The sequence below is a fragment of the Carcharodon carcharias genome, chromosome 7 (genome assembly GCF_017639515.1).
Source record: "Carcharodon carcharias isolate sCarCar2 chromosome 7, sCarCar2.pri, whole genome shotgun sequence".
NCBI classification, from domain to species: Eukaryota; Metazoa; Chordata; class Chondrichthyes; order Lamniformes; family Lamnidae; genus Carcharodon; species Carcharodon carcharias.
The window spans coordinates 60512018-60534535 of NC_054473.1; the positions used below are offsets into that span (position 1 = coordinate 60512018).

Here is a 22518-nt window from a genome sequence, read left to right on the forward strand (position 1 = left end):
TGTTGCACTGCATGCATAGTGTGACTGCTGCTCATGACTTGTGTAATAGTTCTTCACATCTTCTGTTGGACATTTCAAATATTCTTGTGCTGATTCTGATCATAAAGGGGCAATGTTTTTAGAAATTGGTTCCATATCACTGTATATAGGAAGACCTATGCTTAATTCTGCAATCCCAATTAATGATTGAAGATGTAAAGTCCCTGTTACATTGTTATATTATTTGTAAAGAGCTAGAAAGTAATCATTATGCAGATATACATCCAGGGTGCCACATTTTCTGCTGCACTGAAGTCATGTGATCAGCAACAATGCATCAGTCCAGCGGCCACAGAGAGGGCTGTAAGAAATACATTTGATGAAGCTCCAGCATTTTGAGTCTACAAGTGTGATTATTTTAACCTATGGGAACCAGAAGAAAAAACAGTTTATTTTTTTTTGCTTCTTCTGGATGCATGGTCTCCCACCATTTGTTCATCTGATTAAATATGTCATCTTTTCCCTCACATGCTACTTCAGATCACCACATCTCTGCTTGTTGTCTATGACAGACCTCTAAGAAACCGTATTGTATTTTTGATGTTCCTTATTCTGTGTCATCAAAGTTCCAAAGACAGAATTGTGCAAATGGTGGCCTTAGTATATAACTTATTATATTATTTCATTAGATCACTGGGCATCAATCGTAAGGCTGGCATTTGCTGGCCTTTCCTAATTGCTCTTGAACTGAGTGGCTTGCTAGGCCATTTCAGAGGGTGGTTAAGGGTCAACCACATTACTACAGATCTGGAGTCCCACGTAGGCCAGACCAGGTAAGGATGGCAGATTTCCCTTCCTAAAGCTCAGGGAAGCAAGGGTGTAGTGGTATTGTTGCTGGACTAGTAATCCAGAAATCCAGGGTAATACTCTGGAGACCTGGGTTTAAATCCCACCATGGCAGATAGTCAAATTTGAATTTAATTAAAATCTGGAACTAAAAGCTTAATGATGACCATGAAACTATTGTTGATTGTTATAAAAATCTAATTCAGTAATGTCATTTAGGGAAGGAAGTTGGCCATCCTTACCTGGTCTGGCAAACAGCAATGTGGTTGACTCTTAAATGCCCTCTGAAAAGGCTTAGCAAGCCACTCAGTTGTATTAAAACTGCTACAAAGTCACAAAAGGGGAATGAAACTGGGCAGACTACCTGGCATCGACTGAGGCACCGGAAAAGACAACGGCCCTGTCAACCCTGCAAAGTCCTCCTTACTAACACCTGGGGGCTATTGTCAAATTTGGGAGCTGTCTCACAGACTAATCAAGCAACTAATCAAGCCTGACATAGGCATCCTTGCAGAATCAAATCTTACAGATCATGTCCCAGACACAACCATCACTATCACCATCTCTGCAGAGGTGGCAGCACAGTGATATACAGTTGGGAGGGAGTTGTCCTGGAAGTCTTCAACATTGACTCCAGACCCCATGAAATCTCATGGCATCAGGTCAAACATGGGCAAGGAAACCTCCTGCTGGTTGCCACGTACCGCCCTCCCTCAGCTGATGAATCAGTGCTTCTCCATGTTGGACACCACCTGGAGGAAGCATTAAGGGTGGCAAGGGCACAAAATGTACTCCGAGTCCTAAAGGACATCGCTGCTAGACTACATCTGCAGCAGGTGGTGAGGAAACCAACAAGGGGAAAAACATACTCATCCTCACCAACCTGCCTGCTGCAGATGCATCTGTCCATGAAAGTACCGTTATGGAGTAACCATTGTACAGTTGTTGTGGATACGAAGTCCCGCCTTCACATTGAGGATACCTCCATCGTGTTATGTGGCACTACCACTGTGCTAAATGGCATAGCTTTCAAACAGATCTAGCTACTCAAGACTGGGCATCCATGACGCAGTGTAGTCCATCAGCAACAGCAGAATTGCACTTGAACATAATCTGTAATCTCATGGCCTGTCATATCCTCCACTCTACCATTACCATCAAGCCAGAGGATCAATCCTGGTTCAATGAAGACTGCAGGAGGGCATGCCAGGAGCAGCATCAGGCATACCTAAAAAGGTGTCAACCTAGTAAAGCTATAGCATAGGACGACTTGCATGCCAAACAGCATAAGCAGCAAGTGATAGACAGAGCTAAGCGATCCCGCAACCAATGAATCAGATGTAAGCTCTGCAGTCCTTCCACATCCAGTTGTGAATGGTGGTGGATAGTTGAACAACTCACTGGAGGTGGAGGCTCCATAAATATCCCAATCCTCAAAGATGGAGGAGCCCAGCACATCAGTGCAAAAGATAAGGTTGAAGCATTTGCTATAATCTTCAGCCAAAAGTGCCAAGTGGATGATCCATCTCGGCCTCCTCCACGGGATCCCCAACATCACAGGTGCCAGTCTTCAGCCAATTCAATTCGCTCCACGTGACATCAAAAAAAGGCTGAAGGCACTAGATAGTGCAATGGCTATGAGCCCTGACAATATTCTGGCAGTAATACTGAAAACCTGTGCTCCAGAATGTGCCGCACCCCTGGCCAAGCTGTTCCAGTACAGCTACAACACTGGCATCTACCTGGCTATGTGGAAAATTGCCCAGGTATGTCCTGTAGACAAAATGCAGGACAATCCATCCCGGCCAATTACCGCCCCATCAGTCAACTCTTGATCATCAGTAAAGTAATGGAAGGGATCATCAACAGTGCTATCAAGCCGCACTTGCTTAGCAATAACCTATTCATTGACGCCAGGTTTGGGTTCCGCCAGGGCCACTCAGCTCCTGACTTCATTACGGTCTTGGTTGAAAAATGGACAAAAGAACTGAGGGCCCGAGGTGAGGTGAGAGTGATTGCCCTTGACATTAAGGCTGCGTTTGGCTGAGTGCGGAATCAATGAGCCCTAGCAACACTGGAACCAATGGGAATCAAGGGGGAAACTCTGCTGTTTGGATTCACACCTAGCACAAAGAAAGATGGTTGTGGTTGTCGGAGGTCAGTCATCTCAGCTCCAGGACATCACTGCTGGAGTTCCTCAGAGTAGTGTCCTCATCCCAACCATCTTCAGCTGCTTCATCATCAACCTTCCTTCCATCATAAGGTCAAAAGTAGGGATGTTCACTGATGATTGCACAATGTTCAGCACCATTCGCGACTCCTCAGATATTGAAGTAATCCTTTTCTAAATGCAGCAAGACCGGGACAATATCCAGGCTCGGGCTGACAAGAGACAGAAATGACCATCTCCACCAAGGGAGTCTAACCTTCGCCCCTTGATGTACAACGGCATTACCATCACTGAATCCCACACTATCAACATCCTGCGGGTTACCATTGACCAGAAACTGAATTGGACTAATCATAAAAATACTGTGGCTGCAAGAGCAGGTCGGAGGCTAGGAATCCTGTGATGAGTAGCTCACCTCCTGACTTCCCAAAGGCTGTCCACCATCTACAAGGCACAAGTTAGGAGTGTGATGGAATACCCCCCACCACTTGTTTCTATGAGCGCAGTTCCAACAACAGTCAAGAAGCCTGACACTGTTCAGGATAAAGCAACCTGCTTGAGTGGCACCACATCCACAAACTTCCACTCCCTCCACACTGATGCACAGTAGCAGCAGTGTGTATCATATACAAGATGCACTGTAGGAATTCACCAAGGCTCCTTAGACAGCATCTTCCAAACCCACAACTACTATCATCTCGAAGGACAAGAGCAGCAGTTAGATGGGAACATCACCACTTGAAGTTCCCCTCCAAGTCACTCACCATCCTGATTTGGAAATATATCGCTGTTCCTTCGGTGTTGCTGGGTCAAAATCCTAGAACTCCCTTCCTAACAGCACTGTGGTTGTACCTACACCACATGGACTGCAGCAGTTCAACAAGGCAGCTCACCAGCACCTTCTCAAGGGCAACCAGGGACAGGCAATAAATGCTGATCCAGCCAGTGAAGCCCACCTCCCATGAATGAATAAAAAAAAATAGTAAACCGGATGGATTTTTGCAACAATCAATGATAGTTTCATGGTCACCATCACCAATGACCAGCTTTCAATTCCAGGTTGTATTACTTGAATTTAAATTCTACCAACTGCTATGGTGGATTTAAATCCATTTCTCCATCAGCCTGGATCTCTGGATTACTAGTCCAGCGACATGACCACCACACTACTGTCTCCCTAGTTGACCTCAGCTCCTAAGTCACCTAGTTCTTCAGTAAAAGATTTACAAAGATTTACACTGCGGGGTATATCCCCGCAGTGCCTATAATATTTATTTTCTGTTATGTTGTAGGTTTGCAAACATTTTCTGAAAATTGATTTTGTTGTATTCTGCAACTATAATTATGGAAAATAAGAAAGAACAGATATGACCTTTATGTCTCAAAGCAATTTAATAAATTGCATGCAAATAAAGCTGAACTTAGATTGACAGAGGAATTCGTAACAAACTCAAGTTTGTCTAATCAATTAAAATGAATTTTTGTCCATTCCGATTATAGTTTGTTTGTAATACAAATTCACCAATGTTATATTAACTGGATCCTTAGCTCATTTTGCAGCTCTGCAGACTGATAGCAATTAGTTCATTTCAACAGTTAATACTGAGATGGTGATTTATATAGATAACTCCATTAGTGCTGCTGGGCAGGGTCATAGATTTCAAATGAGTATGATAAGACTGGCGTCCAGTAAGATATGGTACTTTTTAACACTATACTGCCACCCGTTTATCAGACTGCAGAAAGGAGAAATGTGTGCCTGGAAATGTATTAGTATACCATGAATCATGAGTGGTTACAACACAGAAGAAGGCCATTTGGCCCATCATGTCTCTGACAGCTCTCTGCACTCCTCTACCTTTTCACATAGCCCTAAAAATATTTCCTCTTCAGTTAATGATCCAATTCTCTTTTAAAAGCCACAAGTAAATCTGCCTCCACCACATTCTCAGGCAGGGCATTCCAGATTCTAACTACTCACTGCTTAAAGAAGTTTTTCCTCATGTTGCTGTTGCTTATTTTGCCGCTCATCTTAAATCAGTATCCTCTATTTCTCAATCTTTTCACCAATGGGAACAGTTTCTCTCCATCTATTCTGCCATATACCTCATGTTTTTGAATACCTCAACAAGTCTTCTCTCAACCTTCTCTTCTCCAAGGAGAACAGCCCCAACTTCTCCAATCTATCTAAATAACTGAAGTTCCTCATCCCTGGAATCATCCACATGAATCTTTTCTGCACCCTCCCTAATATCTTCACATCCTTCCTAAAGTATGTTGCTCAGAACTGCACACAATACTCCAGTTGAGGCTGAACCAGCATTTTATACAGGCTTATCATAACTTCCTTGCTTTTGTACTCCATACCCCTGTTATACCAGATGTACAAGTTGGTCAAGATCATCCTCGATAGTTCTCAGTGCCTTTTGTGAAGGAACATCAGGGATTTGTCAATTAACTAAAATAAATCACCAATGGTTATCTTGAGTCATAAAACACAAAGAGTACATCAACAAATTGGTACTAGTTGGTGGTCTTACTCACTGCTAACTGCTTGTCAAGGGCCTATTTGCGTCCTGCTCACTTAACAGTTCTGATGGAAAACAAAACCTCTTTTCACACTGTTCCAGCTCAATTCCTTTCTTAGTTTTTCTATTTGAGTGAAGTTATTGGTGCAGATGTAATACAGTGTTGCAGGACCATGTGGAAAATATAAAACAATTCCTGCCTCACCCTTTGGAGAAAAGATATTCTGGTGCTAGCCTGATGAAAGCTCAACATCCTTGAGTGTAAAGCACTAATCCACACACCACATGTGTAGAGTCAAAAATTATCTTAATATTGGAATTGTGCTGATGTCCATAAACCACAGCAACAAATTCAATGGTTTACTTTCATCTGGTCTCCACTCGCCAACAATCTCACCTGGTTTAAACCCAGGAGTGGCAAGGATAATGTTGGGTTCCTGACTAGATGCCACTTAACAGGGCTTTAACAGCCCCGGCCCACACCTAAGCCTTCCTCCCATTTGCAGTTAAAATTCTATCCTGTGTTTATTTATTTGCAGCACTAAAGAAGTTTGTGATATAATCTAATTGTGTTTCAAGTGGTCAGGATGGCACAACTTCTGAATTTGGATGTGAAGAGATATTGGATTTACGATTCAGAGCACTCGATATAAATAAATTACATATGGTAATGAATTACATAAAATTTGCTCCTGTATTATTACTTTAATAAACCTCACATGAAATGAGTTGGAGTGTAAGACAAAGTTATTTTAAAACATTGGGCTTGATTTTCAATTGCATGTGGGAGCAAGATTTCATGCAGGTGTGCTATGAAAATAATGGTCCTGAATGGCGTGTCAGTATCTTGACGCCTCCAGAATGTGCTGCTGTTTTCAAAGTGAGGATGGGGGTTAGTGGGGTAAGTGGGGGAGCCAGAAATCGTTCGGCTCCAATTAACTGCCTGGGGAAGGCCACAAGCCAATTTTCAAAGAGCAGATCAGTAAAACCAAACAGTCTAGTGCAAGTTAGGGTACAGCTGTTGGGTGCAATGTGGGCAACCATTAAGTCACGTTTCTGCTAAACACAAATCTTAGGGGGAAAAAAGGGTTATTCTCCACAGATTTGGGCCAAGCACCTTTCCGCTGAACATTTAGCCACTTGTCTGCCATTTGAAGCCACTGGCCTGATTCCTCTGTTCTGCAAGGCAGCGAAGAGCCCAGTCATGGCTGCAGCCTGCCTTTGAGGCTTGTACTCTGGAGCTGGTTCCTGCCCCCTGGCAGTGCTCAGTGCCACTGACTGGGTGCTGAGCTTGCCTCTGGCTCAGTTAAGGGACCTGCATTTAAAGATAATGTCACTGTCCACAATGTAGATGCAGTATGGAGTCAGGACCCAGGAATGATCTGGGCATCGGATAACGGGCCCCGGAATGAAAATTAAGATCCTTGGTTGCCAATTGGAATCAAATGTACTTTTAAATTAATCCAAATCAGTTTGAGATCAATTACAAAATGTAATTAAAACTTTGGCTCAATAACATGTTGATATTTAGGATGACAGACTGACACTGGCTGGTCACCCGTAACTATGGTGATGAGGTAGACATAATTTGGCCACGCCAGTCTCATTTACATCAGGGTGGTGAGTTGCCTGGCACTAACTGGACATCCTAATGCAGCTTACAGGAATAATGCTGCCCAATATCATGCCACCAAAACTGACAGCTGAGTAAGTGTGCAACGGGGGGGAAGTGAAGGGAAGGGAGGGCTGCAAAACCAAATGTCCTCTGGGTCGAACAGAAATAATTCCAAACTTACCTTTGCTGAGCCTCTTTGGCTTCATTATCCATGAAACTAATTGGAGCACACACAGCGCACACTCCAACTATAGTTCCGACCCCATACGGTAATCATGGTCCTCGAACCCCGAGTTGCACAATAAAAGACGTCTAATGCCGGAAATGGGTGGACAGTTTGGGAACACTGTTGTAGACCACTTTCAAAATGGTGCTGTCAGACAAAGTTTTGAGGCCTTTGCACTCCATTAGAACCAGGCTTGACAAGTGATTGTAGGCACAGTGCAAGATTAAATTCCTCGTTGGCCATTGGCCTTGTCAATATTTTCAATTGTGACAAACAAAAATCACATGGGAAGCATATTCACAGAAGGATAGCATCTAGAAAATGGAAACGGAAATTCTTGCCTTAAAATGCTTGACATTATGTAAATAGATGTGTAACAGTCAATATTAAGGTTGCTAACCCTCCAGAATTGTCCTGAAGTCCCCAGGAATTAGAGATTAATCTCCAGGGGATGAGTACGAGTGACACAAGAGGGGCATTAAACGAATTGAGCTTTTTATGTTCCTTGAATACTTTTGATCATGGGCAGGATTTCGCCCTTGGCGGAAGTGCACAGCAGAGGTGGGTGGGGCAAATTAAGACCCACCCAGCCTGGAACGTGAGTGGCAGTGCTCAGCACTGCTTGTATAGGTGGGGGGAGAAGGGCAAGTGGGCCGGTTGCGCAGTTCGCGCATGCGCATGAAAGAGCATTTCAATTTCCCTGAAGCAGCTCCATGCCTCAGGGAGATGAAGCACTGTTTAAAAAAAAAAAGGAAATCTCATCCCGCCCGTGGATGAGGTTTCCTAAAAAATGTAGAGGCTGCTTGGCCTTTTCACCATTAGGTTGGATGGGCAGCATAAATTTGACTTTAATTAGCTTCTTAATAGCCTTAATAGGTCTTATAATTGTCGGCGGGCACGTGCCAGAGTCAGCTGCACCTGCCAACAATTATAAGACCTATTAAGGCTATTAAGAAGCTAATTAAAGCCAAATTTACGCTGCCCATCCAACCTAATGGTTGGCGGGCAGGTGAAAAGGCCAAGCAGCCTCTACATTTTTTAGGAAACCTCATCCACAGATAGGGTGAGATTTTTTTTTTTAAACAGTGCTTCATCTCCCTGAGGAATGGAGCTGCTTCGGGGAAATTGAAATGCTCTTTCGTGCACATGCGCGAACTGCGCAACCGGCCCACTTGCTCTTCTCCCCCCACCTATACAAGCAGTGCTGAGCACTGCCACTCACGTTCCAGGCTGGGTGGGTCTTAATTTGCCCCACCCACCTCCGCTGCGCACTTCCGCCAAGGGCAAAATCCTGCCCATCATCAAAAGTATTCAAGGAACATAAAAAGCTCAATTCGTTTAATGCCCCTCTTGGGCGACTTGTACTCATGCCCTGGAGATTAATCTCTAATTCCTGGGGACTTCAGGACAATTCTGGAGGTTAGCAACCTTAATATTGACTGTTACACATCTATTTACATAATGTCAAGCATTTTAAGGCAAGTCTCCGTTTCCATTTTCTAGATGCTATCCTTCTGTGAATATGCTTCCCATGTGATTTTTGTTTGTCACAGTTGAAAATATTTACATGGCCAAAGGCTAAAGAGGAATTTAGTCTTGCACTGGGCCTACAATCACTTGTCAAGCCTGGTTCTAACGGAGTGCAAAGGCCTCAAAACTTTGTCTGACAGCACCATTTTGAAAGTGGTCTACAACAGTGTTCCCAAACTGTCCACCCATTTCAGGCATTAGACGTCTTTTATTGTGCAACTTGGGGTTCGAGGACCATGATTACCGTATGAGGTTGGAACTATAGTTGGAGTGTGCGCTGTGTGTACTCCAATTAGTTTCATGGATAATGAAGCCAAAGAGGCCCAGCAAATGTAAGTTTGAAATTATTTCTGTTCAACCCAGAAGACATTTGGTTTTGCAGCCCTCCCTTCCCTTCCCTTCCCCCCCGTTGCACACTTACTCAGCTGTCAGTTTTGGTGGCATGGTATTGGGCAGCATTAGTCCTGTAAGCTGCATTAGGATGTCCAATTAGTGCCAGGCAACTCACCACCCTGATGTAAATGAGACTGGCGTGGCCAAATTATGTCTACCTCATCACCATAGTTATGGGTGACCAGCCAGTGTCAGTCTGTCATCTTAAATATCAACATGTTATTGGGCCAAGTTTTAATTACATTTTGTAATTGATTTCAACTGATTTAGATTAATTTAAGACTACATTTGATTCCATTTGGCAACAAAGGATCTTAATTTTCATTCCGGGATCCGTTATCTAATGCCCAGATCATTCTTGGCTCCTGACTCCATACCACATCTACATCGTGGACAGTGATGGTATCTTTAAGTGCAGGTCCCTCAACAGGTCCCGCCCGTGGATGAGGTTTCCTAAAAAATGTAAAGACTGCTTGGCCTTTTCACCTGCCTGTCAACCATTAGGTTGGATGGGCGGCGTAAATTTGACTTTAATTAGCTTCTTAATAGCCTTAATAGGTATTATTATTGTTGGCGGGCACATCTGACTCTGGCGCGTGCCAGCCGATTGAAATATTGTGAGACTGCTTGATGACATCAGCAAGCTTGCCCAACGTCGACACGCGACACTTTATACCCAGCATTTCGGGCGCTCGCCCACATGCCGAGTGTAATATTCTGCCCATTAGTTATAAAATTATTGAACATGGGGAAAGGGAAGGCTTGGTCCAATAACATGTTGATATTTAAGATGACAGACTGACACTGGCTGGTCACCCATAACTATGGTGATGAGGTAGACATAATTTGGCCACGCCAGTCTCATTTACATCAGGGTGGTGAGTTGCCTGGCACTAATTGGACATCCTAATGCAGCTTACAGGACTAATGCTGCCCAATAATGCTGTTGACTGACAGTGAAAAATCACCCCATCAGGTAATGAAGTCACTATCTAATTTGTTCAGGAAGGCGGTGCACAGTGAGGATTGACATGTCGGATAAGAGGGAGGGAGGACAAAGTGGCTGGAGGCAGGAGTTCATGCAATGAAATCTCTAGGAATACGCCTAGCCAGGGTTGGCAACCCTAGTCACGGGAGTTGGCTTCTATGAAAGCAATAACCTGTATTGAACTGCCTTGGAAAGAAGGTCTACTTCCTAAAATACCACATTTCCTCCTTGCCAAAAGCATTGCTGGCTGAAAGGTTTCAGAAGCAGCCATGCTGTCGCCATTCTTCCACAGTTTAAACACAGGCTTGTTCTGGGGCATAATCAGTTTCTACATTTACTGTGATGACAGACAATCCTGTAAAGACTATGGTTAAAACTCTATTAAACTTAAGACTACTAGTATCACTATCAGTAACATCTCCATGACTGAAACAAGCCTGTCGCCTGCAGATGTTGATTTTTACAAAATGTCAATAACATAATATCACCAATTTGAAGCAATTGGTGGCAGACTAACCAGTCTTCTTTTAATTATAGTTGGCTAGAAGAAACAATCACTAGCATTTTTTTGATTGCACTGTGTGCTGTTAGTATTAACTCAGTCGTGAATTATATGAGTGCAATTATTTTGTGCTTTCTAACACAATGCTCGATATTTTGCTGAATATTCAACTTTTTAATATTTGCTTCCAACTGCTAAAATTTTAACAGAACTTTATATAATTATATATTTCTCTTAACTGTTTAATAGTTTATAATTACATGACTACATATTTTCTGCTAGTATTAAACATTTATACTTAACTGTTAAATCCTTACTAGCCTTTTTTAAAATTCATTCATGGGATGTGGGTGTCGCTGCCTAGGCCAGCATTTATTTCCTATCCCTAGTTCAAAGTCAATCATATTGCTGTGGATCTGGAGTCACATGTAGGTCAGGCCCAGGTAAAGATGGCAGATTTCCTTCCCTGGTGGACATTAGTGAACCAGATGCATTTTTACAACAATGGTTTCATGGTTATCATGATTTTTAATTCCAGATTTTTATTGGCTTCAAATTCCACCATTTGCCATGACAGGATTTGAACCCAGGAGCCCAGAGAATTCCCCTAGGTCTCTGAATTACTAGTCCAGTGACAATACCACTGTGCCACAGAATAATTGAGCAATAGGTCACCCAAACATTAGTTTTAACTGTGCTACATATTTTGTCACTATCCATGATCTTATATTAATACAATAAATATTTGAGTAAAACATCCAACAGTGCAATAAACCCCATCAACAGATGTGATATTAATTCACGCCAATCAAAAATTCTATCAAAATAATTTATCGTAGAGTATTCCAAAATACTCAGTAGTTATTTGTAATCATTATTCTTTATATATAGTAACATTTTTTTTCTTTTAAAAGAGTTGTTCAGAAAGAAAACCTGTTCATCCGCTGGATTGGTGTTTGTTGCAATGTCAAGTTGTTTAGGGGAGTTCTAATTAAAGATGCTTTGATAACATCACTTTTAGCCACAGCACATTTTAATGAAATGAGAGTAATTACCACATTGCTAGTAATATATCTGATAGTCTGCAGCAAATACCTTTCAAGGGACCATTAATAAGCTTGTTTTAGGAAACTGGAAAGTCTGACTTATTCCCACCCATGTGCTGTGTAGTCTGTATCACTTCAATGAATGCAATGATTTAATGCTACTGTAAATAATTACATTTTCTTGCTTTATATCTTTACGAAGAGCAATGCTTTAGTGTAACAATTTATCCCTTTCATAGTCTCACTCATTTAATCTGTTTGATTCCAAGATTTCTCTACTTGTGGCACAGTTTCTTGGCAATTCCACGATAATCGATTAAGATTGCTGCTCAGCATAAAAATAATTAAATTTTAAGATTGGTCATATTTTTGGTGAGCACTCAGATGCCTGTGTAAACCAGGTTTAGAAGAGATATAATGTATTGCCATAGTCACAGTGGTCTGATGCTCTTTCCTCTTTTTATGTTTCTCTTTCTTTCTCTTTCTCTTTGGCTGGTTCAATCAAATTGCTAACTCCCTGCATGAACAGTGATTGCCACAGTTTGTGGTCTAAGACGGTTTCCTCCAACGTATCAAAGACAAAACTGCACTTCTATAGATTGGATTTCAAACCAACTTCATGGCCAGCAACACTTCTCTTGTCCTCTACAAACATAAAGGTTTGTGTTTGGATGAAAACCTTTCTCAATTTGGCATGCCATGTATGCTAAGGTATAGCTTTGACCTCTGACTTCAATGTAGGCAAATAAAAGCTTTCACCATCCATGCGCCAAATGGAACATGCTGTCAGAAATGAGTTGTGAGGATTTTGATAGTCATTGAATTAAGGCATGTCAGCTGTAAGGCAGCCAGCAAATGTGCTAAAAAAAGCAAAGGGTAATTATGCCCTGTATAGTTCCAGCAGGGTAAGTGCAATTTTGAGCAGAGGTTTGTCTGGTGGGGCCTGGCCATGCTCCCACAAGCAAGAGGGTTTTGCATATTAAGAAGCCACAGAAGCCTTTCCTCGTCCATATGTGCATGTTGCATAGGAACTGGGTCATAAAACTTCTGTCTGCAGCTTTGCACAGGACATCGACAGCTGGGTAAGTCATTATGGCTTCAAATTCTCCAGCATCTGCTCCTATGGACATGAAGGGAGACTTCAGTGGGAATTGGCAAATCTCCCAGTCTCAATGGCAGAATTATGAGATTGCCACAGAGTTGGATGAGAAACCCAACAGGTAAGAATAGCGACACTGCTATCAGTGATGAAGAAGGAGTGTAACAAGCACCTTAAATCTCGCTAAGAAGAAGAAAAGTAATATCTGTGAGATTTTGGAGGCCTTGACGACCCATTATGAACCCTCTACTAATGCCAGTTATGAACGCTATCTGTTTAATATGAGAGCTAAGGAGAGAGAATATTGATCAATGTGTGACTGTACTGAGACTCTTGTAAGTTTGGGGAACTGAGGGATGATCTCATCAGACGTGAGATTATTTCAGCAACAAGAGATCTTGCTGTGAGAGCATGTCTGCTGAGAGAAGGGAAGTTTACTCTCAAGAAAGCTATCAAAATGCACAGAAGGCCTGAGGTGGTGAATCAGCAGCTGAAGAGTATTGGTGGGAGAGCCAACAAGGCTATGCAATATGCTGAGTGGCAGCCCAAGTCTTCTAAGCATAAGTCAATGATGAAAAGGAGAGACAACTTTCAGAATGGCCAGCAGAAAGATCAAGGTCGGACTGCTGGAATTAGATACTAAGGAGGACACCACAAGAAACAAAAACAAGTAGCTTTCATTCCATTCTCTCAGTTTCTCCATCTCCCTCATATCTGTTTGGATGATGCCACTTTCTACAGCAGTGCTTCTGATAATGTATTCCGTTTTCCTCAATCGAGGATTTCAACCCCCTCTCCGCGCCCCGCACCGACTGCAGTCGACAAGGCTCTCAGCTGTGTCCCACCCATTTCCTGCACTTCTGCTCTCACCCTTTCCTCTCCCTCCCAGAATTGTGATAGGGTTCCCCTTGTCCTCACCTTCCACCCCACCAGCCTTCAAATTCAAAGGATCGTCTTCCACCATTTCCACCACCTCGATGCCACCATCAAAACATCTTCCCTTGCCCTCTCCCTTGTCAGCATTCTGAAGGGACCATTCCCTCTGCGATACCCTGGTCCACTCCTTAATCACCTCAAGCACCACATTCCATTATCACAGCACCTTCCCATGCAATCATAGGAGGTGTTACACCTGCTCTTTTACCTTCTTTCTCCTCACTGTCGAAGGCCTCAAACACTCCTTCCAGGTGTAGCAGCGATTTACTTGTACTTCTTGCACTTTAATATACTGTCCTCAATGTAAGCAAATAAAGACTCTTGCTATTCATGCACCACACCATATAGAGCCATGAAATAAAATGATCTGAAATGTTAACTCTGCTTCTCTCTCCACAGATAGTGCCTGACCTGTTGAAAAATCCATCACTTTCTGTTCTTTTTTAAGATTGACAGCATCTACAATATTTTGCTTTTGATGAAAATTGATAGTCACTGACTAAATATTTGCTATGTTTGAGACTCCTGGATAATATCACCTTTTTGAAGGGGAGGAGTCTGTATTTTCAGTGTCCATTTTCAGTGCTGGAATGGGCACAAAATCTAGGCTGACACTCCACTGCAGAATCGAGGGAATGCTTCCCTGTCGGAGGGAGGTCTTTCAGGTAAGAGGTAAGATGTTAAACCAGGGCCCTACCTGTCCTCTCAGGTGAACATGAAAGTTCCCAGGGAATGTTTTTAAAAAGAGCTGTGGAATTCTGTCAGTGATCTGACCAATATTTATTCCTCAACCAACACAACAAATATTTGGTTATTTATCTCAGTGATGTTTGTGGGACCTTGCTTTGTACAAATTGAGTGCCATGTTTCCATACAGCAGTCACAAGAGGGTTAATATTAGCTTGGAACATTTTCCCACTTAGAACAGACATGAAGAGAGTGCACAGTGGTTGGTAGATGGAAAAAATTGGGTGAATTTTGATTGGATTGTAGGTAACAGGCAGAGAGGGTTACAGAAAAGTGTATTGTGTGCCTGGGGAAGGAAGGCAGTAACTTGTTAGGATGGAGGAGGAGGAGAGGCTCACAGGAGTACTTGTTTTCCTGCTGACCCAACCAAGATAGATTTTAGATGTACCAAAAGGGCCACTTCTGTCTTCTGATGAGCAATGGACCTGCCTTTGTCTAGCAGGAAAATGGCAGGGCTCTCCCGCTCACGCTACAGTTAACGTAAAATCGCAGTCCTCCTGAAGAAATAGTTCCCAAATGTGCATAGCTTTATGAGACTCTGCCTTACAGGTTAACATCAGCAAAGATCGCGATCTGAGTGGGTAAGTAACCTGCTTACTTGTCACTGCCCAGTCCCCTGATATCTGCCAGGTGCGTAGGGCTAAATTTGGCCTCCAAAAGTACTTCATTAGTTGCAAAGCACTTTGCGACATGCCAAAGTCATGAAAGGCATTATGTAAATCCAATTTTTTAAACTTCAAAAGAGCATTCCATATCTAGTGAAAAACAAACCTTTACTTTGAAACTCTATGAACACTTTTCACTCCAAGCATTATTTTTCCCTTGCTCTTCATGACTGTATGTCACAGTGCTTTTAAAGGATGATGCAAGCAGAAATTCTACACAGAAGTGCTGAAATGTATTTTTGTAGATGATTGTATCTCCAAATCCAGACCACCCTGCAGTGCCTGCTATCAGGAAACTTCTTGACAGCTTTCCATTCACAGCATCTACAGTTTATGTAGGGGGATGATAGATGGTCCCAATTATTTTGTTAAAGACTTGAATCATGTATCTCTGGTAAGGTTTTAGGATTCAACTTCTAATTAAGTTAAAATCTTCACCTAATGTTGCACAATTGATGTGGCCTTTAATTAACAGAAGAGCAGAAAAGATGTTTCAATAAACTGTTTAAATAATAAGCATAATTTCAATTATCCATGATAATGTGTAATGAGTTTACATCAGAGTAAGCAACTGTATATAAAATAAGTTCTAAAATATTCATTATGCATTTTAAAAAAATGTTTTTCCATCAAGGTAGTGAATTGAGAGATGTTCCTGTGGGCATTTGATTCAGCTTGTTCCTAGGACACAATCACAGAGCTAGTTAGATCTTCTATTCCTTTCCAAAATTCACTATTTTATCCAATATTATTTTACAGGAGTTCACAGGTTTTTGGAATAATTTAGAAAGCATAACAAAAATTAATTCCTTAGGATCTTACATTATTGTGGATTACATTACATAGAATTTATGGCACAGAAACCAACCATTTGGCCTGACTTGTCTATGCTAATGTTTATGTTCCAATCATGCCTCCTCCTGTTTTTCCTTGTCTAACTCTATAAGCATAACCCTCTGTTCCCTTTGCCCTCATATTCTTACCTAGCTTCTCCTTAAATGCAGCTATACTATTCACTTTGACCACTTGTGGTAGTGAGTTCTGCATTCATACCACTCTCAGGGTGGAGAACTTTCTTCTTAATTCAGCAGGTCTGGCAGCATCGGCGGAGAAGAAAAGAGTTGACGCCTTCTCCGCCGATGCTGCCAGACCTGCTGAGTTTTTCCAGGTAATTCTGTTTTTGTTTTGGATTTCCAGTATCCGCAGTTTTTTGTTTTTATTTCTTCTTAATTCCCTGGTTAATTTGATCACTATCTTTTATTGATGGCCTCTGGTTTTGTTCTTTCTCACAAGAAATGAAAGAATTGCATTTATATAGTATTTTTCAAGACCACTGAATGTCTCAAACTGCTTTAGTCAATTAAATACTTTTGAAGTGTAATCACTGTTGCAATGAAGGAAACGTGGCAGCCCACTTATGCACAGTAAACCTCCACAGACAACAATGTGATAATGACCAGATAATCTGTTTTGTGATGTTGACTGGGGGAATAATATTGGCCAAGGTACCGGGGATAGCTCTCCTGTTCTTCGAAATAGTGCCATGGTTTATATAAATGATTTGGCAATTTTTAAAAATGTATTCTTTCATGGGATGTAGGCATTGCTGGCTAGGCCAGAACTTATTGCCCATCCCTAAATGACCTTGAGAAGGTGGTGGTGAGCTGCCTTCATGAACCACCACAGTCCAAGTACACCCACAATGCGGTTAGGGAGTTCCAGGATTTTGACCCAGCAACAGTGAAGGAACGGTGATATATTTCTAAGTCAGGATGGAGTGTGGCATGGAGGGGAGCTTGCAGGTAGTGGTGTTCCCATCTATCATCCCTTCATGATAGAAGTCAAGGTTTGGAAGGTGCTGGTGAAAGAGCCTTGGTGAGTTACTGCAGTCCATCTTATAGATGGTGCACACTGCTGCCACTGTACGTTGGTGGTGAAGGGAGTGAAAGGTAAGGTGATGGATGGGCTGCTTTGTTCTGGAAGGTGTCAAGCTTCTTGAGTGTTGCTGGAACTGCACTCATCCAGGGAAGTGGAGAGCATTCCATCACACTCCAGATTTGTGCCTTGTAGATAGTGGACAGACTTCAGGGGGTCAGGAGGTAAGTTACTCACTGCAGGATTCCTAGCCTCTGACCTGCTCTTGTAGCCACAGTATTTAAATGGCTAGTCCAGTTCTGTTTCTGGTCAATGGTAACGCCAAGGATGTTGATAGTGGGGGATTCAGAAATGGTAATGCCATTGAATGTCATGGGGATATGGTTAGATTCTCTTTCTTGTTGGAACTGGGTCATTGCCTGGTACTTGCATGGTATGAATGCTACTTGCCTCTTTTCAGCCCGAGCCTGAATATGTACAATTCTTGCTGAATATGGGCATAGACTTATTCAGCATGTGAGCAGTCACAATTGGTGCTGAACACAGTGCTAGCACAGCGAACATCCCACCTCTGACCTTTTAATAGAGGGAAGGTCAATAGTGAAGCAGCTGAAGATGAAGAACTCCTGCAGCAATGTCCTGGGATTGGGGTGATTGATCTCCAACAACCACAAACATCTTCCTTTGTGCTAGCTAAGGTTTGACTAGTGAAGAGTCCTCGCCCTGATTCCAAGAACTTCAGTTTTACCAGGGCTCCTTGAATCACACTCGGTCAAACGTGACCTTGATGTCAAGGGTTATCAATCTCACCTTATCTCGGGAGTTCACCTTTTTGTCCATGTTTGGACCAAGGCTGTAATAAGGTCAAGAGCTGAGTGGCCCTGGCGGAACCCAAACTGAGTGTCTTTGAGCAGATTATTTCTGAGTAAGTGCCATCTAATAGCACTGTCGATGACCCCTTCCATCACTTTGCTGATGATCAAAAAGAGGCTAATGGGGCTGTAATTGGCTGGGAGGGATTCGTCCTGCTTTTTATGTACGGGACGTACCTGGGCAATTTTCCACATAACTGGGTAGATGCCTGAGTTGTAGCTGTACTGGAACAGCTTGGCTCGGTGAGTGGCTAGCTCTGAGCATAAGTCTTCAGTACTATTGCAGGAATGTTGTCAGGGCCATAGTCTTTGTAGACTACAGTGCATTCAGCCATTTCTTGATATTATGTGGAGTGAATCAAATTGGCTGAAGGCTGGAATCGGTGATGCTGCGGTCCTCAGGAGGATCATCCACTCAAAATATCTGGCTGAAGATAATTGTAAATGTTTCAGCCTTGTCTTTTTGCACTGATGTGCTGGGCTCCACCATCATTGAGGATGGGGATATTTGTGGAGCCTCCTCCTCTAGTGAGTTGTTTAATTGTCTACCACCATTCATAACTGGATGTGGCAGGACTGTAAGCTTAGATCTGATCCGTCGGTTGTGGGATTGCTTAGCTCTGTCTACCACATGCTTCTTTCAGTGTTTGACACGCAAGTAGTCCTGTGTTGCAGCTTCACCAGGTTGACATCTCATCTATAAGTACGCCTGCTGCTGCTCCTGTCATGCCCCTCTGCACTCTTCATTGACCCAGGGCTAATTCTTTGGCTTGATGGTAATGGTAGAGTGGGGAATATGCTGGGCTATACAATTCTGCTGCTGCTGATGGCCCATGATACCTCATGGATGCCCAGTTTTAAGTCGCTGGATCTGTTCAAAATCTATCCCATTAAGCACGGTGCTGGTGCTACACAAGATGGAGGATATCCTCAATGTGAACTTGGGGCTTGTCTCCACAAGGACTGTGCGGTGCTCACTCCTACCCATACTGTCATGGAGATGCATCTGAGACAGGTAGGTTGGTGAGGGTGAGTTAAGGTAGTTTTCCTCTCTTGTTGGTTCTCTCACCACCTGCTGAAGACCCATTCTAGCATTTATGTCTTTTAGGACTTGGCCAGTTCCATCAATAGTGGTGTTACCAAGTCACTCTTGGTGATACACTTTGAAGTCCCCCACCCAGAGTACATTCTGTGCCCTAGACACCCTCAGTGTTTCTTTCCATTGGTGTTCAATATGGAAGAGAATTGATTCATCAGTTGAGGGGATAGAAGTGGTAGGTGTTGATCAGCAGGAGGGTATCTTGCCCAGGATTGACCTGATGCCATGAGACTTCATGGGATCTGGAGTCAATGTTGAGAACTCCCAGAGCAACTCCCTTCTCACTGTATACCACTGTGCCACTACTTGTGGTGGATGTGTCTTGTTGGTGGGACAGGACATACCCAGGAATGGTGATAGCAGTGTCTGGGACATTATCTGTAAGGTACGTTTCCGTGAGTATGACTATTTTAGGCTGCTGCTTGACTAGTCTGTGAGACAGCTCTCCCAATTTTGGTACAAGCCCCAGGTGTTAGTAAGGAGGACTTTGTAGGGTTGACGGGTTGGGTGTGCCATTATAATTGACAATGCCTAGGTCGATGCCAGGTGGTCCATCTGGTTTCAGTCCTTTTTGACTTTGTAGTGGTTTGGTACAACTGGCTTACTAGCTCATTTCAGAGGGCATTTTAAGAGTCAACTACATTGCTGTGGGCCTGACCAGGTAAGGACAGCAGATTTCCTTCCCTAAAGGGCATTAGTGAACCAGTTGGTTTTACAACAATTGACAAGGTCACCATGAGACTAACTGTTTCAATCCAGACTTATTAACTGAGTTTAAGTTCCACCAGCTGCCAAGATGGGATTTGAACCTGTGTCCCCAGAGCAATAGCCTGGGCCTCAGGGTTCCCGCTATGCCACCACCTCCCCTATTGAATGCAGGGAGCATGATTAAAAAGTTTTCAGATGGTACAAAAAATGGCTGTGTGGTTGAAATTGAAGTAAAAAGCTGTAGATTGCAGGTATATATCAATGGAGCAGCCAGATGTGCAGAACATCTGTGGTAAATGAAGTTCAGTCTGGAGAAATGTGAGGTAATGCATTTGGGGAAGACTAACAAGGCAAGGGAATACACAATAAATGGTAGAATACTGAGAACGTAGATGAATAGAGGGACCTTGGATCCCATGTCCACAGATCCCTGAAATTGGCTAGACAAGTTGATAAGGTGGTTAAGAAGCATACAGGATACTTATCTTTATGAGCTGAGGCATAGAAAATAAGAGCAGGGAGATTATGCAGGAACTGTATAAAAGACTAGCTAGGTCACAGCTAGAGTACTACATGCAGTTCTGGTCACTGAACTATAGGAAAGATGTGATTGCATTCGAGAGGGTACAGAGGAGATTTATGGGGGTGATGTTGGGGCAGAATAATTTTAGTTATGAGGAAAGATTGGATAGGCGTGAGTTCTTTTCTTCAGAATGGAAGAGACCGAGGGGAGACCTAATTGAAATATATAAAATTATAAGGGGTCTAGATAGAGTGAATACGAAGGCCCTATTTCCCTTATTTGAGGAGTCCATAACCAAGGGGCATGGATTTACTATTTTTAAGACATTTTCATCCTGAGTGTGGTGGGGATTTGGAACTGCCTAAAAGACCATTTACCGTTTGATTAGATATGCACTTGAAATGCTGTAAAATACAAGTCTACAGACCAAGAGCTGATAAAAGGGATTAGGCTGGATGGCTACTTGTTAGCCGGTGTGGACATGATGGGCCAAGTGGCCACCTTCAATGCTGTCAATTTCTGTGATTCTATCTTTTATGTCCGCTGCAGTAAATAGATGGTTTGATGTCTCATCCGATAGGTAGCACCTCTGACAGTGCGACACTTCTTTGGCACAACACTGGAGTTTCAACTTTGACGGAATGGACACATTCTCCCTGTGACAACTGTCAAAATCTTTCATAGTTTTCATAGTTTTAAAGACCTCTATTAGGTCACTCTCCAGCCTTCCCTTTTGAAGAGAAAAGATATCCAACCTGTTCATCCTCTCCTGTTAAGAATTCCTCTGCATTTCTAGTATCATCCTCGTAAATCATTTTTACACCTTCTTCAGTGCCTCTTGTTTTATAATAAGGCAACTAGAATTGTACAACACAGGTCTGTATAGGTTAAACTTTTATTAATCTACTATTTTCAACATTTGGGCCTTGTAAAGGCATCCTGGTCAGCAATAATATAATTAGCACAATCACCATAATTGTAGACTTGGAGGACCTTCGCAGTAATAATTATCAGTCACTTACGGGCTTCTTCAGTTCTTGATTTTTCAGATGGCAAGCTTGGCTCTCCAATGCCAATGTTGTTACTAGCAACAACTCTGAATTCATATTCTACCCAGGGACTTAAGTCAATCGCTGTCGCAGTTACAGCAGCACCATCAATAACCTCAGGAACTGTAAGTACAAGAATGAGATATTAATTTTAACATGTAGAATGTAATCCACTTATGGAGAAAGCACAGTCCGTTATTAAAATTGGAACAGATAACACATCAGAAGCTGGGAATTTTGTGGTGAGTAACCCACCTTCTGACTCCCCAAAAGCTGCCCACCATCAACAAGGCACAAGCCAGGAGTGTGATGGAATACTCTCCACTTTCCTGGATGAGTGCAGCTCCAAGAATCCTCAAGCAGCTCAACACCATACAGGACAAATCAATCCCCTTGATCGGCACCCCATCCACCAACTTAAACATTTATTCCCTCCAACACCAACACTGGCAGCAGTGTCCCCATATACAAGATGAACTGCAGCAACTTACTAAGGCTGCTTCCACAGCACCTTCCAAACCCATGACCACTACCATCTAGAAGGACAAGGGCAGTAGCCTCGTGGGAACGCCACCATCTGCAAGTTCCCCTTCAAGCCACTCACCATCCTCATTGTAGTGTAACAGATGGGATATGCTAATGTATGAAGTAGATGATGATGTACCACTGTCAATCAATCAGTCATGTGTTAGACTCGAGAAAGAGAGAGAGAGAGAAAGAGAAAGGTTGGAACACCATGCCTAGGAGCAACATGGCTACTCTGTAGTCTGTTTAGAAGCAGTACAAATAAACAAGTGTTAAGCAGAAATCAGAATATGACTGCAGTCTGTCTACTAACCAAGTATCATGCCTAGGGTCTATCAGAGGGACCACCTCAGAACATGATCATAGCAGTGGAGACATCAATATAAAAAACACACAGGTGTTATCAAAGGAACCATGGAGTGAAGAACAACCTGATAGCAGCTCATAACAAATCGACACAAGGAGGAGGCACGCTGGATAGAGGTAACAATGACTGTTTCTGGTGAGCTGTCCCTGCCCCTAATCCGTCTATTTAACTGCCTTGAGGACCCACAGAAAGGCCAGCAGTGGGAGGTATGGAAACACCATTTTCTCTGG

General features: G+C 42.8%; 1 protein-coding gene across 2 annotated transcripts in view; it reads right to left on the bottom strand.

Annotated features, from left to right (window-relative positions):
- The window catches only part of LOC121280339 (contactin-4-like), a 1234817-nt gene that overhangs the window by 206408 nt on the left and 1005891 nt on the right, over positions 1-22518 (bottom strand). For both annotated transcript variants that reach the window (XM_041192228.1, XM_041192226.1), the window contains exon 14: positions 21370-21519. In XM_041192228.1, the coding sequence (XP_041048162.1) occupies positions 21370-21519 (150 nt within the window). The remainder of the gene's footprint in view (positions 1-21369; positions 21520-22518) is intronic.